Here is an 18,153-nt window from a genome sequence, read left to right on the forward strand (position 1 = left end):
ATTTTCAGAGTTGGAAGGGGCTTTGGGACACCAGGGGTGGGTGTCGAGCTCAGTTTCTCCAAGCCTGGAGATGAAATGGGTTCAGGCCATGTCTGCATAGACATGTGCCTCTGATGCACATCTCTGATGTGCCGGCTGGTGGAGGCTCAGCAAGGACCCTTCTCACATCCTCCGTGCTTCAGAGAAACAGAATTTCCCACCACCCTGAGTACATGTGCATTGCTGACTGCTCCTGGCTTCCTCTTTCTGAATTCTAGACCTTTGACATTTCTGGCAGCAGAGAGCCTGCTAGAGACCCACTAGGGGGGCTGGCCTGCCCCAGCCCCCCTGCAAGTAAACCGACAATTTTCTCAGGCAAAGCAGACGGGCTTTTATAGCCTGGACCTGGCCATCTGGCCCAAGTGAGTGAGCCTTCTGGGGAAAAACACTGAATAATACCAACTGACATAAAAATTAATCCCTAAAATCTCAGCTGAGGTCCTCTCCCAGCCTGCATAGGAAGTGTGAGTCCTCACTTTACACCCTGGCTTGACTGCCTTTTCATACCTCTCCTGCCAGCATGGGCAGGTGGAAAGGCTTATTTTGATGAAGCTGGGAGCTGCTTCCCTGTGGCTTCTACCCCCTGGTCCAGGTTTACAGTTAACAGGCAGGTAACAAGATACCACGTCGATCAGGAGGTCTGGGGGCATGTCCTCGTTGCATCCCCAGCTATACTAGAGACATAATAAAGCAGAGGGTAATGGGTGACCTTGGGGAAGTCACTTAACGTCTCTGATGCTCAGTTCCCTCATCTGTTAAATGAGGATAACAATGCCACCACCTACCTTATAAGATTGTGTGAGGGGACTTCCCTGGTGGCGCAGTGGTTAAGAATCTGCCTGCCAATGCAGGGGACACAGGTTCGAGTCCTGGTCCAGGAACATCCCACACGCCACGGAGCAACTAAGCCTGTGTGCCGCAACTACTGAGCCTGAGCTCTAGAGCCCGTGAACCACAACTACTGAGCCCGCGAGCCACAACTACTGAAGCCTGGTTGCCTAGAGCCTGTGCTCCACAACAAGAGAAGCCACCACAATGAGAAGCCTGCACACTGCAACAAAGAGTAGCCCCTGCTCGCCACAACTAGAGAAAAGCCCACGTGCAGCAATGAAGATCCAAGACAGCCAAAACATAATAATAATAATGAGAAATTTTAAAAAAAGATTGTGTGAGGATTAAGAGGGCTTAAAACATTTAACACAGGGCGTTCAAATATTAACAGTTATTGGTACCAGCTGTGTGGCCTGGACAAGCTGCCTCTAAGCCTTCATTTCTTCATCTGTAAAATGGGCCCACTTATTTCATAGAGTTGCTGCAAAGATCAGCTTCCATGGATGTGCTCTGAAGACCATAAAGATCTGAACAAACATTAAGTATTTTAAAACTTGCTAGCTTTGGGCCTTCCAGAGCCACATAGAATAAATGGAAACCCTCCTTTATTCATTCTCTGTTAAATGAACAAATGAACCAGAACTTCGGAAAGTGAGCTGGGCCACAGGGCAGTAAGGGGTGTGTCCTGGATCTAGCCTGGAGTCAGGGAGGTTTGAATGCGGAGAGTACCCAGGGCAGGAGGAGAAGAGTGGGGTTGGGGTGGGGGGGTTGGAGCCCCTGGACACTTGGCTGTGGGGCCTGGCTCCCCCGGGGAGGGAGGCCCCATCCTGAATATCAGCTCTGCCTCCCAAGTGCTGACCACAGCTTCCATCTCCTGTCTGGTTCTCAGCTATGCCGTGACCGTCCAGGAATCGTACGCACACCCCTTTGATCAGATCTACTACACGCGATGCACAGACATCCTCAACTGGTTCAAGTGTACCAGGCACCGGTGAGTACCTCTCTCAGATGGTGAGTGGGGGGAAAGAGGCAGGCCCTCAGGCTCACCTTCCTACCCCCTTGCAGATGGAGTCAGTGCACCGCCTGCATCCCCTCGGTACCCACTCTTGGTATTCACGGGAGAGGCTCTGCTGAGGGCTTCTTTGTAGTCAGAGCAGCTTATGGGCAGGGCAGGCTAGAAGTGCTAGAGAATTACTGCCCTTGGAGGGCATCCCTCACCCACTGACAGATGGGGAGTTAGTGGAAAAATATGCCAGCTTCCTTACCCTTAGGGTAAGAAGTTCCTTACCCAACTCTGAGGCATGTTCCGCACATATCTGTGGTCCCCAGTGGGATGGAACCTCGGTCACCCACAGCAGGGAGCTGCTCAAAAGTGCACCCTGAATTGGCTGCCTTTACTTTCCTGTCTTATTTTACTACACCCTTCCCAGTGCTTCTTAGGATCAGCTCCCAGATAAGCTACTTGCTTTTGAATCCTTGCCTCAGGGTCTGCTTCTGGGGGAAATCCAACCTCAGAGGGCCCCTGTCAGAGCACATGTAGCCCCGTGCAGCGTACCCGGCTTGGAGAACAGGGTGCAGGCTATATAGTCCAGCACTTCTTGGCGCCGTGGCCAGGCTGCCCATGGGAAGCACTCCATCTGAACGACTGCACGTGGGAATTCTGCTTCCTTGTCTGCAGTCCTCCTGGAAATCATGCCATGCCCTCATGGCACCAGGGAGACAGGAGAGGAAGGAAGAGAAAACATGTTTTCTTGGATGACTCTGCACAAGTCACTCTATTTTGGGACTCCCTGTGTACTCATCAAACGTGTAATGATCCTTGCCCTACCTACCTGCAGGGTCAGGGATGTGCCAATACTGTGAAAAGAGCAGGGGGAAGTGGGGGAAAGTGAGGTATTAGGTACAGGCAAGGTAGCTTTGTTATTTGAGGGGTGAAAATTCAGCAGATGAAGGGTCAGTGAGGGAGAGAGAGGCTACCTGGTAGGCCCGTTTCCTAGTTTCTGAGCATCTGTGTTGTTTCCAGATTTTTTTGCTTCCTCTTTGTGGGCCTGGTCACTCTTCGAGGTTATGCAGGAATAATGGTGGACAGAAATGTGGATGGGGAAACTTGCTCTATGCTGGAAGGCCAAAGTCCTGGTTTTCTTTGCAGGTTTTGCTAGTAACTTGTGAAACACTGAGCATAGATATAATAGCTGCTTTAAAATCCTTGTCTGCTAATTCCAACATCTGGGTCATCTCAGGGTTGGTCTTCCTTGATTGTTTCTTACAGAGGTACAATCTTCTAGTTTCTTTAATGTGTCTAGTAATTTTGAATTGTATTCTGGGCGTTATGAACAACAGAGACTGTAGAGACTGAATTCTCTTGTGTTCCTCCAGATTTGTTGTTGTCGTTGTTTGCTTGTTTGTTTTAGCAGCCAATTAACTTGGTTAAACTCAGTTTCCAAACTCTGAAAGTTCATATTTTCAACCTTTGCTGGACTGCTTGGAACCTGCCCTGTACACATGTAATTCAGGGGCCAGAAGTTTGGACAGAGATTTTACAAAGAATATGGGGCTTCCTCCTTGTGGCTCTCTCCTTTCTAGGGTTTCTCTTGTCACTTTCTAGTTGCTGGGTCTACCCTCAGCTTGTCCTGTGGTTCTTCAGACCAGTAAGGCTGTGTGTCCTCTGTCTGAATTTTAGCATCTGGAATATTATTGACTGGGGCCTGCCCTTGGGCTCACCTTTCCTGGTGTCATTCCCTTCTTCGAAGTGTCTACTTCCCTCCAGCATCTGCCTTTGTTCTCTCTCTAGTGCTTTTCAGGTAGTTGTTTTTTATATTTTCCTCAGATTGCAGAGTTGTTTGCAGGAGGGTTGATCTGATAGGAACGACTCAGCCATTACTGCATCCCCTTAACCTCCCCTAGTTGACCAAGTTAGCTGCCTGTGGCCCTGGTCGAAGGCAGAGGCAGAAAGAAAAGTCCTGCTCCCTCCATGACTCTGTCAGGCCCTGTGCCAGAGCCAAGTTTGCTCTGAGGATTGGCATTTTGGGTACTTGGAGGCTGGCGCTGCCGTCCATCACCACTGGGGAAGGGTAAGTGAGTGGCTGCTTATTAAAACAGGCTGCATTCCTGGAACATGAAGTGTTTTGCTGAATTATTGAGTCGCTTTGCAGCTTTCCTGATGACCCAGAGTGAGCGTCCTGACAGCAGCACCATCCGTCTCCTTCAGTGTGGAATGGCTTGTTTGAATGCAGCATCCTTCTGATAGCAGCCTGGCCCCTGGCCCCTTCCCTCTCCTTCCAGAGGAAAGGAGCCAGCAAGGATGGGAAGGTAGAAGCAGTGGGGGACATCTTTCTCCAGGGAGGCTTTAATGATTCTGAGACCACCTCTCCACTGGAAGGGCTTGGGGATAACTCTGGTGGAAGGCATGGATTGAGTGACTTCTTAGTCAACCCTGAGTCATTCTTTATCTCGGAGGCTTATACAACTCCTGAAATTGCCAGGAGCTGCCTTGCTGTACCGGGGAAGTAGCTTCACTTAGAGGCTCGCTTACTCTTCCCTTATGTATTTTTGACAAAGTAGAATGACCTTAGTTTGTGACATTCCCAAATATCACAGATTTCCCTGGAGTCCTGCACTGTCATTTGTCATAAAGGGAGGGCTGTAAGCACTGGTAGGGCTGGCCCAGCCTGTGCTGTAGGACTCCCTGCCCAAGTTGGCCTGACCCTCCAGGGAAAGCAGGCTATAGGCATCTCCAGTGACTAGACCCTGTGGCTCTGCCCCCCAACGAGGGGTCCACAGGGCAGGCTCCTCTGGGGTGCTGGTGGGGAAGTGAAAGAGCTCTGGCTTCAAGGCCCGAGGACTTGGGTTGAGTCCAAGTTACACCTTGACCTTGGGAAGTTACTTCCTCTCTCTGGTCTTTAATGGCCACTTCAGATCTCCTCCATTTTGACCTTATGTGTGAGGAAGGGGCTTTGCCTGTCAGTACCCAATTCTGACTCCCTCCTTAGGACTCTGTCCTCATACCATTCATTCCCTTGTCCTACTGCTTCATGATGGCCATCCCATTAGCCCAGAAAGCCACTCCTTGGGAACTGGCACAGGGCAGTAGGTTAAGCCCAGTGGCTTTGAAATTAGAGTGACTTGCGTTTGAATTCTGCCTCTGAAACTTATTAGCTGTGTGACCTCGAACAAGTGATTTAACTTCCCAGTTTTCTCATCCAGAAAACAAAGGGGGAGAGTACATAAAACAAAATAAGAATAAAAACTCTAAGGGGCTTCCCTGGTGGCACGGTGGTTGGGAGTCCGCCTGCCAATGCAGGGGACGCGGGTTCGTGCCCCGGTCCGGGAGAATCCCACATGCCGTGGAGCGGCTGGGCCCGTGAGCCATGGCCGTTGAGCCTGCGCGTCCGGAGCCTGTGCTCCACAGCAGGAGAGGCCACAGCAGTGAGAGGCCCTAGTACCGCAAGAAAAAAAAAAAAAAAGAACTCTAAGAAAGAAATAAAGGGGGCGTAATAATGCTACCTGCCTCAGATAGAGACTGAGTGATTTTGCCTATAAATCTCTGTGGCACAGGACAAAGTCTCAACACTCAGGTCAGCATAAGAACTGGAACCCAGGTCTCTGACTCCCCGTCCAGAGCTTCTGCTCTCTGGATCTTAGCTTCTTCCTCTGCAGAGCTGGTTCTGAGCCTTCCCAAGATGGCATGCGAAGCTCTTTCCCAGGAGGTGTTATTTTTGGTGGGAGGGAGATGAATCTACTGTCTGGGACCTAGTCAGACTCAGAGGGTCCTTTTGCTGACTTGGCTTCAGTTCTCCAACTGGGTAGACCAATCCCCAGAGTGCCATGAGCAATCATGGTTGGGGCGGTGGCAGTTAGCATAGAAACTCTCAGGGCCCAATTCCTATCAAGGTCACCCCCTGGGCTGCGCCAGCCCTGGGTCTGGAGGTTTTCAGAAGTCCCTAGTTACTGTCCACAGTGTCACCCAGTAAGTATTTTCTGCAGCCCTTCTAAGTATCGCTCGGAAGGGATTGGTGAGAAGTCAGCAGGTGTAGCAAATGCTGCCGCCATGTCAGTAATACATTCTGCATCACAATGGCCCAGATCCCAACATCGATTTTTCTTTATTGTGTTCCATCATATTCGAAGCTGCCATTTTAAAGTAATTATTGAATGGCATCCTTGATATAGCTTAACACGAATATCATTCTAACAGGAGTGATTGATTTTCAAAACTTTCAAGTGGCTTTCTTTTCTGTGCCTTAGGATCAGTTATAAGACAGCGTATCGGCGTGGGCTCCGGACCATGTACCGGCGGAGGTCCCAGTGCTGTCCTGGCTACTACGAAAGCGGAGACTTCTGCATACGTATGTGGGGGCTGCAGTGGGGAGGGGAGGGAAGAGGGACAAGGGAAAGGGGGGTAGGCCTGTTATCCAGGTCCTGGGCAGCAGGCCTCAGCTGACCTGAGGGCTCCAGAAATCATTGCCTGCTGCCGGTTCTGAGGGGATAATGGCTCTGGTGCAAACGCGTTAGCACAGATTTGTCTATCAGATCAACCTCCTAAGAGGGTACACGTAAGCACATCAGTTCTAGGCTTTGATGGGGTCAGGAGAGAAGTGGACTCTTCTGGAGTGGGTGCTCTGAGGAGCAATGGGGAAGAAGTGCTGAGCGCCTGGCACAGAGCTGAGGTGCTCAAGAAGGAAGGAAGAGGTGAATGAATAAATGGATGGAGAGATGGAGAGATGGAGAGATGCATGGATGGATGGATGGATGGATGGAAGAGAGGAAGCAGGGAAGGTGGGATCATTGGATGCAAGATTGTAGCACCTAGAAGGAGGATGGCAAGAGTAAGCTCACAAGGGACTGGTTCCAGTAAATGGGAGGATTTCCAAAAAGGACTGGGAGACACTGAAGAAAAGGTGGGTGCATAAAAGATTCGTGTCATCTTTTCCCCTGTTTGTCTACAGAAAACTGAAGCCTCAGTGCCCCCAGAGAGATAAGGGCTAAGTTTCTGGCAGCCACAGGCCCTCTGGGTGGAGGGCATTGTCATGCAGTAGGAGACACCCAGGAGCCTGCAGATCTGGGTTCTGGTCCCATCTTCCCAGGCATGTTACTTTGGGCAAGTCACTCAACCTCTCTGGGAGGATGATTGTAGGGCCCTGTTGTCAGAGTCTAGAGGACTCTTTCCCACTCACCTCTGAAGAGTAGAGGGGGCCAGTATGGAGCTTTCCATTGGGCATTAGGGGTTCCCTCAACTGCAGGAGAGTGTCAGAGTAGCTAGGAGCCCCCGTTTAATGACTGAGAGGAGAATCCAGCCCCAGAACTTCTGCCTCTTCATTTGGAGGCAGATTTGGAGAGTGAATCTCCTTTTTAGTATTCTCCTTGCCATTCGGGAGGGTAGAGCAAGCTAGCACCAGAGAGAGAATTTGGGCAGAGTGAGCATATTGATGTTGGGAATGAAATGACAATTTTCCCCTACTGATGTTACATCTCCCCTAAAGCTAAAGAAACTCGATTCTAATTGCATTACAGGAATAAATGAAAAATGCTCTCGCAAATAAGTGCAATAGTGATGGTTTCGCAGGAAAAATACAAAGATACTCACTCAAAGCAAACCCAAAAAGGCTGTTTCCCAGGACCAGGGCAGAAGACTGGGCTGGAACAAGGCCTTGGCTGACACTTCACCTGGGATAGGGTTACTGGCGGGGCCCAGGTGTAGAAGTGAGATCAGGTTGAAGGCTTTACTGCTGCTGCTCTGTCTGCTCGAAGCAGAGTGAAAGTCAGGTGTGGGGTGGGACACGGGATTTTTAAAGCCTGAGCAGGATGGTTGTGAGTGGCCCTTTGGAGCTCAGGGCACAGCGATGGACTCAGGGAAATTATAAAGGGATTTTGGACATCAGCATGGGGCTCCAGGAATGGATGATTGCATCCCCTTTCTAATTTCTATTCGTGGATGTTGGTAAAGCTCTTGGAAAATGAAGAGCAGAGCAGAAGCAGAGTGTCCTGATTGTACAGGCTCAGTCTTGCTGACCGGGAAAGGCCGCCTATAACCTCCCACATACTCCTTCTATAATGGCCAGGGACTGCCTGCCGAACTGGTGCCACAGGCCTGTCCACCTTCAGGAAGCCAAGCTAGAAGAGCCACTTTCAGGTCTGAAGGCTTTTCCTAGGAGGGCACAGGAGAGTTTCAGCAGCGAGATGGGGGGCGTCGTGGCATGCTGGGTGCTAGCAGTAATGGCACTGAAGGGCAAGAGTCACACAGGCCTGGGTTTGCAGCTCAGCTCTGCCAGCCCCAGCATCTTGCGCTTTACCCTCCTCCTCATCGTCTTCCGGGTACACACCCCATGCCAGGCACCATTCTGATCACTTTCCATACATTAACACATCAACTCCTCACGACAGCCCTCTGGGGTAGGTACCCTTATTTCTCCCATTTTACAGATGGGGAAACTGAGTCACAGAGCAATTAAGTAACTCGACCAAGATCACACAACTAGAAAGTGATAGTATTGGGATTTGAACCTAGGCTCTGTGGCTCCAGAGTCTGCTCTGAACCACCCTGGACGGGCTACTTCTCTCTTCATGAACCAAGATGTCACCTCTCAGAACGTCAGTTTCCATTCATGCAAAGTAGGTATAGTAACACCTACACCACCAGGCACAGCACAGGGTAGGGGCTTAATAAATGTCACCTCCCTACTTCATGGCTTTGGGTCTTAACATTTTTTCAGCCTTGACTTTTCTTTTAATTTCTCAGGGCTCCACGGACCCTCTCCATGGGAAAATGTGCACTACATAGATAAACCTACACGTACACACAGCCCTTTGCACACAATTTCAGTGGGTTCATGGATCCCTTGAAACCCTTAAGGGTCCTCCAACCCATGGTGAAGAGCTTCTGCCATATGCTCATGTTTATCCACTCCACTTATATTTGTTGCTTCCCATTATGCAAATGCTGGGGAATGTAGATGCAAAAGAGAGATGGCTCCTGCCTCGGGGAGCCTGCGACCTGGTGGGAGGAGGTGGTCTGGTTCACGAATACGTGCAACAGAGTGTTGTGGTGCTTTGACAGGCAACTCTTTAAAGTAGGGTGTATAAAGGACTAAAGAGGAGGGGCTGTCTTTTAGCCACGCCCTCTTGCTGAGTTTTAAGGAGAAATCCGCTACAGACAGAAGAGGAAGCCCTTGAAGGGTGTTTCAACCCAGTATTTATTAAATGCCTACTCATTCTGCTTTGCAAGCATGTTACCTGATGGGGCCTGATCAAGGGAAATGGGTAGGGACTAGTCAGAGTCTAGGTGGTCATGGGAGTGAGGGAAGAGGTTCATGAAGCAAGTGGACCCCAGGGTGAGGTTACAAGAATAAACTTCTAGGGAAGAGTACAAAAATGATCGCAAACACGTATTATCTTGACTGAGAACTGCAGAATTTCACGGCTGGAAGGAAACTCAGGTCATTTCATTCAACCTTATCACAGTACAGGTGAGACTCTGATGTCCAGAGTGAGGAAGGGACTTCTCCCAGGTTCCCAAAGCACAACAGTGGCAAGGCTAGGACTTGAATCTGGGACCACACACTCAGTCTAGATTCTTTGATGCCTCCAACTGTCTCTACTTCATATTCATTTCTATATCCTCCTGGGTACCAGCTCGGTGCTAGGGCACTTGTAGGTCATGTGCTGATTGACACTGAGGGGATGCAGTGCAGAGAGGGATGTCAGTGGAGGTGATTTTAGGAAGAAGGGGAAACACGGAATGAGGAGCAGGAGGTTACAGGGTAAAGAGTTACAGAGCATCACAGCCTAGGCGGCTTCAACAGCAGGAGTTTATTGTCTCCCCGTTCTGGAGGTTAGAAGTCCACAATCAGGGTGTCAGCAGGGTTGGTTCCTTCTGAGGGACCATATGGGAGGGAAGATCTTTTCCAAGCCCCTCTCCTAGCTTCTGGTAGTTCCTTGGCTTGTGGCTCCATAACTCTGTTCTTCACATGGCTTTCTCCCTGTGAATGTCTGTCTCTAAATTTCCCCTTTTATAAGGACACTAGTCATTTTGGATTAGGGCCCAGCCTGATGACCTCACTTTAACTTGGTTACCTCTGTGAGACCCTATCTCCAAATAAGGTCTCATTCTGTGTTGCTGGGAGTTAGGACTTCAGCATATGTATTTTAGGGGGATACAATTCAACCCATAACAGGTGAGTGTCAGCCGTTACTAGGACTCTGTCCTGCTTATTGTGATGGGAGGAAAGGGAGAGGGAACCAGCCAGTCCCCCACGAGGTTTGTTGTCTCTCTATGAGACAGGGGAGACCCCAGGGTCTGGGAACTTGTGAGAGGGAGAAATGGTAGTGAGAGGGTGAAGGATGGTGCCCAGGGGCTGGGTGCCAGTTGAGAAGCTTGTAAACCTGGGAGCACTCATGAGCTGCTGCCCTGTAGCCCCTGAACCTCCATTCCTCCCTCTCCACCCCTTGGAGGCCAGAAACCTCCAAGTTCACAAAAACCTGGTGAGAACCCATTTGATGCCAGAGTCCTCGGGACCCTGTACAAGAGCATCACCTGTGCTCTGAGAAGGGACAAGGGGACATCGACCTCCCTCCAAAACCACCTTCCTGGAGACTGTTTCTTGGCAGGTGCTAGAAGGACGCTTGCCTGGGAGTGAAAACCTTGATTGACTCTGCCACCTGTTTGCTGTGCAATCTTGGGCAAGTCCCTTTGCCTCTCTGGACCCACTGTGGCATAGGATGGATCATCCCTGTGCTTGGAAGGAGGAAAGATGAAACAATGAGTGAGAGTGTCCTGGAAAGCATAAAGCTTGGTACAGATGCAGGGTGGCCTATTTTTCCTCCTCTTTGTACTATTTCCTCTGACCCAGAACTGCCATCCTCATCCCAGAGGCCTTGGCAGCCCTTCTAGAACCATCTGCACCAGAGCTGCCCGTCCCCTCCCATTATCTACAGAGACAGCTGAGTCCTGGCCACTCTTGGTGGCCCAAGCATCAAATATTTCCTGAAGATCAGTGGGTACAACACATTTCCTTCTTTCTCTCTTCTTGCGAGATACGGCAGTGAGCCCTTCGGAAAGCTCTGTTCTTTGAAAATATTGGCCCATGTCAGACTGGATGAGCTGGGTTATGCTGCAGTGATAAACAACACCCAAATCCCAGTGGCTTAAAACAATAAAATTTTATTTCTTGTTCATGTTACTTGTCCATTGTGGGCCAGCTGGGGTCTGCTTTTTGTCAGTGTCACCCCAGGACCCAGGCTGATGGAGCAGTCACCCTCTGCAATGTTGCTGGTTGGCTTGGCAGAGAGTAGAGGTGGGTCTTGAAGGCAGAGGGCCAGAGATATGTAGTGAGTAGGATTAATGTTTATCACAGGTGGCATAGATGCCACAGTAATTACAATGCACAGTTCATGCAAATACTTTATTGAACACCTGATAACCTAATCTCAGAATCACCTGGAAGACTTGTTACCATGGAGACTCCTGGGCCCCAGGCTCCGAGTCTCAAATTCAGAAGGTTTGGGGTGGAGCTGGGGAATTAGAATTTCTAACAGGTTCCCAGGTGATGCTGGTGCTACTGGAATGGGACCCACACTTTGAAAACCACTGGTCTTCATTATGCCAAGTCATGGTTGCTGTGCTGACCTCAGCTTCCTGTCAATTGCAAAGAGCCCAGCGGGTTCTTAACAGGTGCATCCCCTTGGTATTCAGGGCTTCTCCTGATGGGTAACAGGGAGAGAACACAGAGTAGTCAGCAAGGAGGGGGATTTTCTCTACACAGCCACCCTGTCTCTTACTTCCCCTTGGTCAGAGTCTCCCCGGTGGAGCAGTAACTCCCCCCGACTTCCAGACCATGTAGTCTAGCCCTTTCAGTGGCTGCTGGGAATGCCGGAGCCCACCCAGGGCCATGTGGTTTTCATCGAAATCCAGAAGTTGAGGGATTAGCCAGAAACTCTAGGAATGTGGCTGCTGGGCCGAGCTGTGGCCCAGGAGAGTGCTCAGCATACTTGGGTACCTAGTTGGGTTGTCAGTCCATGTGATGGTGGCTGGGGGGCAGGGAGCCACAGCAGAAGATCTGGGAGATTGGCTGCACCACAGGAACCTGAGGGGTGAGTAAGACTTAACTCCAGCAAATGCCTTGCGCCATTTTGGGATTTAGGTGCCCCTGTTTTACTATTGCAGTTGTTTTGTACAGTGACTGTCATCTAAACTGAAATTTAACTCACGTTGACTGGTTTCTTTGCTCCCACCTCTTGCCTCTCACTTCTCCCTTTTGGTTTGGGTTTGTTGTTCTTTTTTTTTTTTTTTTTTTTTTTTTTTTTTTTTTTTTTTGTGGTACGCGGGCCTCTCACTGTTGTGGCCTCTCCCGTTGCGGAGCACAGGCTCCGGACGCGCAGGCTCAGCGGCCATGGCTCACGGGCCCAGCCGCTCCGCAGCATGTGGGCTCTTCCTGGACTGGGACACGAACCCGCGTCCCCTGCATCAGCAGGCAGAGTCTCAACCACCGCGCCACCAGGGAGGCCCCGGCTTCGTTGTTCTTGAAGTCTTTTTTAGTGGCTCTTTCCAGAAGGGTCTATGAAATGATCAACTCTTAAATGCTTTACTCGTCTGAAGATGCCTTTATTTTGCTCTCACGCTTGGTTGGTGGTTTAGCTGCTGATGGAATTCGAGGTTTTCAGTCATTCTCCTTCAGCAGTTTGAGAATGTTTTTCCGTTGTGTTCTGGACTTTGTCATTGCAGTGCTCTGTGGTTTCCCTAGGATGTGTCTGGGTGTGGGGTTATTTTTATTCATACTGTTGGCTCCCCAGAGGTATACATCTTCTTCAAGCTAAGGATTCATGTCCTTTATCAGTTCTGGAAAATTCTCAGGCATATCTCTTCAAATATCTCCTTTCCTTCATTCTCCCAATTCTCTCCTATTGGAGCGCCAAACTGTTGGGCTCTCTCACTGTTGCCTCCTCTATCTCTCCTAAGCTCTAATTTTTCATCTCTTTATCTCTCCAGGCCGTACCTTGGACATTTTCCTCATATCCATTTGTTTCAAATCCTTTTGCTCTGTAATTAACCTGTCTTTTGAGGTCTTAATTCCAATGATGACATGTTTCATTTCTAGTTCTCTTGTTTCTTTTTCAAATCTGCATGTTTCTTTCCCGTGGTGTCCTATTCTTTCATTATGTATTCTAATCCTTCTTTTATTGCTTTAATTATGTTAAACATATTCCTTTTGTAGTCTCTTCAGATAATTCTATCTTGAGCTATTAGTTCTATTGGATCAAGTTCCTGGAATATCAGTTCTCCTGTTTTTGGAGACAGCTGATTCTCCCTGACCATGGATTGTTTCCTCATATAGGTTGTAATTTTTTTTCCTCTTCTTCTTCTTTTCTTCTTCTTTTTTTTTTTGCTATGAACTCTTTAGCCTTTTTGCCCCTCCCCCATGTCCCAGGTTGTGCAAGAGCCCTACACATTAGTTTTGCATTTTCTTATTAAGCACTCTAATGTTTTTCACTGGCTCATGACCAGTTTTTGCATTGATAATTTGGTTTGAGATTCCACGATGTGTGTGGTGAAGGCTTAGGGGTTTTCCCTTTAAAAAAAAATTGATGTGAAATTCACATAATATAAACCATTTTGAAATATTCAATTCAGCGGCATTTAGTGCATTCACAATGTTGTGCAACCACCAGCTCTTTCTAGTTCTAAAACATTTTCGTCACCCCTAAAGGAAACCCCGTACCCATTAAGCAGTCACTCCCTATTCCCTGCTCCTCTTTTTTGTTTCCTGTGGGAGACATTTTTCCTCATCCAGAATACCTGTTTATTCTTAGGCTGGTTAGGCAGCAGTTTCAAGTATCCCCTCCATGGAGCTGGCAACTCCCAAGGCCCAGTCTGCCCGTGTGGGTGTTAACCCCCAGGCTCCCAGCCTGGGCTGAGGACTAGGGGTAGCAGCTAGCCAGGGCTGACGTTCCCTGGGCTACCTTAGCTTCAGCACCTGACCTTCTGCGACTGCTACAAACTACCCGCACCTTTTTCTCACACTTAGGGATTTACCTTTCTCTTATTAGAGTTCAGGTGTGTATTTTTTAAAATATTTTAATTATGCTTGGGAGGCATTTTTGTAGCAGGGGTGCCTACATTAGCACTTTTTACCTTGTCACTGGAACTGCCCCTGGTGTATAGCTAGTGGTGGAGTGGGGAGACTTATAACCAGACCCTGTGACATTTAATTCAGTGCTCTCTTGGACTGATTGCTAACTTCCAACAACATAATAAAACAATAGTGTAACTTCTGGTGGTTTACCCAGCATTTCCCATACAGTGTATCACTTGGTCTTCACAGGCTGGAGAAGTGAGTATTATTGTTACCAACCTGTACAGCAGAGGAAACTGCAGCTGGGTGAGGCTAAGTGATGCGTCCACATGGACAGGTGCAGCCCAGGAACTGAGCTCAACTTGCAATCCTGTATTTTCCCCTCCTTCAGTGGGTTTTCTCTCAGCAGGAGAGACCTGTGGCCAGGAGAGGAAAGGGGGGGTGAAATAAGAGGGGAGGTGGAGAGGTTTATAGGGAGAGGAAGGGACTGGGGACAAACCAGTTTGATTTTGAAATTTTGCTAAGGTGAGTCTGATAGGTGCCAGGATCAGGGTAGTGAGTCCGAGAGATTGCTGCGTGTATGTGTGTGTGTGTGTGCGTGTGCGCACGCATGCGTGTGCACATGTGTACACAGAGCTGTGGGTCCTGTCTGAAACACGTAGCTACTAGGTAAAATAATTCTCTGCTGATCCGCTAAGAGGCTCCCTAGGGAATCCTGCCAGCTGCCATCACCAGAAACAGTGCGGATGCCACTCCCTTGGGTCACCAACACCTGGCGCTGAGCTTTGCTACCTAGAACAACATTCATCCTTCCATGTGTCCCTCTATCTCTCAACATTTATTAGATACCTGTGCCTTGAAGGCACTACGGAATCCTGGGAATAGAGAGACGAATAAGAAGCATGTGGTCTAGTGGGAAAAATGGTTTTATATATATGTATGTGTGTATATATACATATAGTAGACATATACTATATATATAATACTATCTTTAACTTTTAAAAGATTTCAGCACAGTATAATAAGCACCCTTCAAATAAGCAGGCAAGGACACAGAGGGTGTCACCAGGCTGGTGGTGGGGAAGGAATAGTTGCCTGGCTGCCCCGGCAGGTCCTCGCTGAGTGGCCAAAGCTGGTGCAGCCACCACCATCTCGTCGCCCGTCTGTGGGCTTAGAACACTGATTTAGGATGCCCAGAGTGGCTGATTCACGCTGACCAAACATAAAATACTGACGCTTAACGCTGCGACTAATAAATTCATGTACAGTGAGAAATAAGGACCAAAGACTTGCTCTTGTTCACTTGGGAGTACTTTTCAGGCCCTCAATAAATAATTGTTGAATGAGTAAATGCATGGTCCAGGCACCCCCAAGGCCCAGTGGGTTCTCTGGACACCCCTCCTGTTAGCACCTGTTTTGGATTCCTTGTGTTTCACTCCAGGGCACCACCTGGCAGTTGGGGAGGCTTGGGAGCCACGTGGCAGTTGGTTCCATGTGCTCTGAGCTCACAGCCCCTGGGTCCCCTCTGTCACTCTGTTCCACTGGTTGTGATGTTGCCTCCTCTGTGCCTCTTTCCCACTCAGAAGTGAGTTCCTGCAGCGGAGGAGTCCTGTCTTCTACATGGGGTATACCCGGGGCCTGGTACTTACTGCTGAATCATCATTGGACGAGTGAGTGACTGGCTGAATGAAGGAATGAATGAAATAGACTCATATCGCAAATACTGAGAGACATCTTAGGGAGAAGCAACCAATTCTGACTGGGGAATCCAAGGCCAGGGGGATCAAAGAAGACTCTTTGAAGGAAGTCAGTTTTGAGCTGAGCCTGAGAGATGAGTAGGAACTTGGCCGGAGGACAAGAGCTGGGCAATGGTTAAGAGCCTGAGTTTTGAAGCCCACTCCTTCTGTGCAACGCTGAGACTGTTATTTCACCTCTCTCTCCCTTGGTTTTCTCATCTGTAAAATAAGATAGGGCTGTGTTAAGTACCTACCTCTTGGGGCTGTCATGAGGATTAAATGAGTTACCGCAAAGAAAGCATGTAGGCCAGAGCCCAGCACAGAATAAGAGCTCGGTAAGTGTTAGCTGCTGCTATTTGTATTATTTTTGTGAGGGAGGGCATTCTCTGGCAGAGGGGACCGGCTGAGCAAAGATGAAAGAGCAGACAGGATCAGGACACTTCCAGCAGGAGCACAGGTGAAAACGTGGTGGGAGAAGGGGCTGGGTCGGGCTGGACCCTCAGCACCACGCTGAGGAGACTGGACAATTTCATGAGATCATTGAAGGGTTAAAAGTCAGTGACATGCTCACGGTGGTGTCAGGAAGCCACTGCCCTGGGGGCAGTAGTGTGGAGGACCATGGAAGGGGTGAAAGACAAGTTAGGAGGTATGTGCAGGGGTGGGTGAGCCGTGGCTGTTCCCCTTGACTTTGGTCTGGCCTAACCCTGAGCTTCCCTGCTAGCAATGCCCCCCGCCCCCTGCAGCAAGTGCCAGCAGGGTTTTTTGTGCTGACACAGCTGGGGAAAGATGTAGGTGATGCTTCGTAATTACCAGCTGCAGCTGTAATTAAACCTCTGCTATCCGGACTGGGCGGCCTCTGAGGGGAAGCCTTTATTAGTGTCAGAGCCGTTGGGCATTTATTTAAGTCCCCTTCCTGGTGTCCTGGGCAGAGTAGAGCCTGTGAAATAGTGAATCTGTCCCCAGCCTAACTCCCCACTTGTCTATGGAAACTGCTTAAAGGCTCCCACTTTCCATCTTCTGAATTCCCTCAATGTCTACAGAATACCACCTCTGACTTCTGGTCCTTGTTGGGAGTTTGCTGCTTCTCTGATGTTCTCATCGTGCTCTAAGCCCCACATGGCCTGGCCCCAGCTAACTCTGACCCCTTTCCTCCCGCACTGTCCCTCCCATGCCGGCCTCCTTGCTTTTTCTGGCTGTGCCTCGTGTTCCCGCCTCAGCATGCAGGAAGCCCTGTTTGCTGTTCCCTCTGCCCATATGCTCTTCCCCCACACACCATGTAGCTCACTCCCTATTTCACTTAGTATCTTCTCATGTGCCATATTATCAGAGTCTTTCCTGACCACCCTGTCTGAAATAGCAATCCCCTCTCTGATATCTTTCTGTTCGCCCTTATCTTGTTTTGTTTTGCTTTTTTTATTGAAATATAGTTGACTTACAATGTTGTGTTAGTTTCAGGCGTACAGCAAAATGATTCAGTTATACATACATATATATATCTGTTTTTTTTCAGAATCTTTTTTCCTTATAGGTTATTACAAAATATTGAGTATAGTTCCCTGTGCTATACAGTAGGTCCTTGTTGGTTTTCTATTTTATTATTAGTGTGTATCTGTTAATCCCAAACTCCTAATTTATCCCTCCTTCCCCCTTTCCCCTTTGGGAACCATGTGTTTCTTTCCTATGTCTGTGGATCTGTTTCTGTTTTGTATATAAGTTCATTTGTATCATTTTTTTTCAGATTCCACATTTAAGCAATATCATATGATATTTGTTTTTCTGTCTGACTTCACTTAGTCTGATAATCTCTAGGTCCATCCATGTTGCTGCAAATGTCATTATTCTTTTCTATGGCTGAGTAATATTCCATTGTATATATGTACCACATCTTCTTTATCCATTAATCTGTTGATGGACATTTAGGTTGCTTCCATGTCTTGGCTATTGTAAATAGTGCTGCTATGAAATTGGGGTGCATGTACCTTTTCTTTTTTTTTTTAAATAAATTTATTTATATTTTATTTATTTATTTTTGGCTGCATTGGGTCTTCATTGCTGCTCAGGGGCTTTCTCTAGTTGTGCCGAGCGGACGCTACTCTTCGTTGCAGTGTCTATGCTTCTCGTTGTGGTGGCTTCTCTTGCTGTGCAGCACGGGCTCTAGGTGCATGGGCTTCAGTAGTTGTGGCATGTGGGCTCAATAGTTGTGGCTTGCGGGCTCTAGAATGCAGGCTCAGGCTCAGTAGTTGTGGCACATGGGCTTAGTTGCTGCATGGCATGTGGGATCTTCCCAGACCAGGGCTCAAACCCATGTCCCCTGCATTGGCAGGCAGATTCATAACCACTGCACCATGAGGGAAGTCCCTGTATCTTTTCGAATTAGGTTTTTCTCCACCTATTCTGTTTTTTAATAAGCATTGTCACTACCTGGCATAGAGACATAAGATATATGTTTTTTATTTTCTGTCTCCCTAACTAGAATATATGCT

At 48.6% G+C, this 18,153-nt stretch overlaps 1 protein-coding gene across 3 annotated transcripts in view; it reads left to right on the forward strand.

Annotated features, from left to right (window-relative positions):
* The window catches only part of MEGF11 (multiple EGF like domains 11), a 385,575-nt gene that overhangs the window by 146,654 nt on the left and 220,768 nt on the right, over positions 1–18,153 (forward strand). For all 3 annotated transcript variants that reach the window (XM_060095218.1, XM_060095217.1, XM_060095219.1), the window contains 2 exons: positions 1,760–1,861; positions 6,115–6,215. In XM_060095218.1, the coding sequence (XP_059951201.1) occupies positions 1,760–1,861; positions 6,115–6,215 (203 nt within the window). The remainder of the gene's footprint in view (positions 1–1,759; positions 1,862–6,114; positions 6,216–18,153) is intronic.

The sequence above is a fragment of the Mesoplodon densirostris genome, chromosome 4, assembly GCF_025265405.1.
Source record: "Mesoplodon densirostris isolate mMesDen1 chromosome 4, mMesDen1 primary haplotype, whole genome shotgun sequence".
Classification (NCBI taxonomy): domain Eukaryota; kingdom Metazoa; phylum Chordata; class Mammalia; order Artiodactyla; family Ziphiidae; genus Mesoplodon; species Mesoplodon densirostris.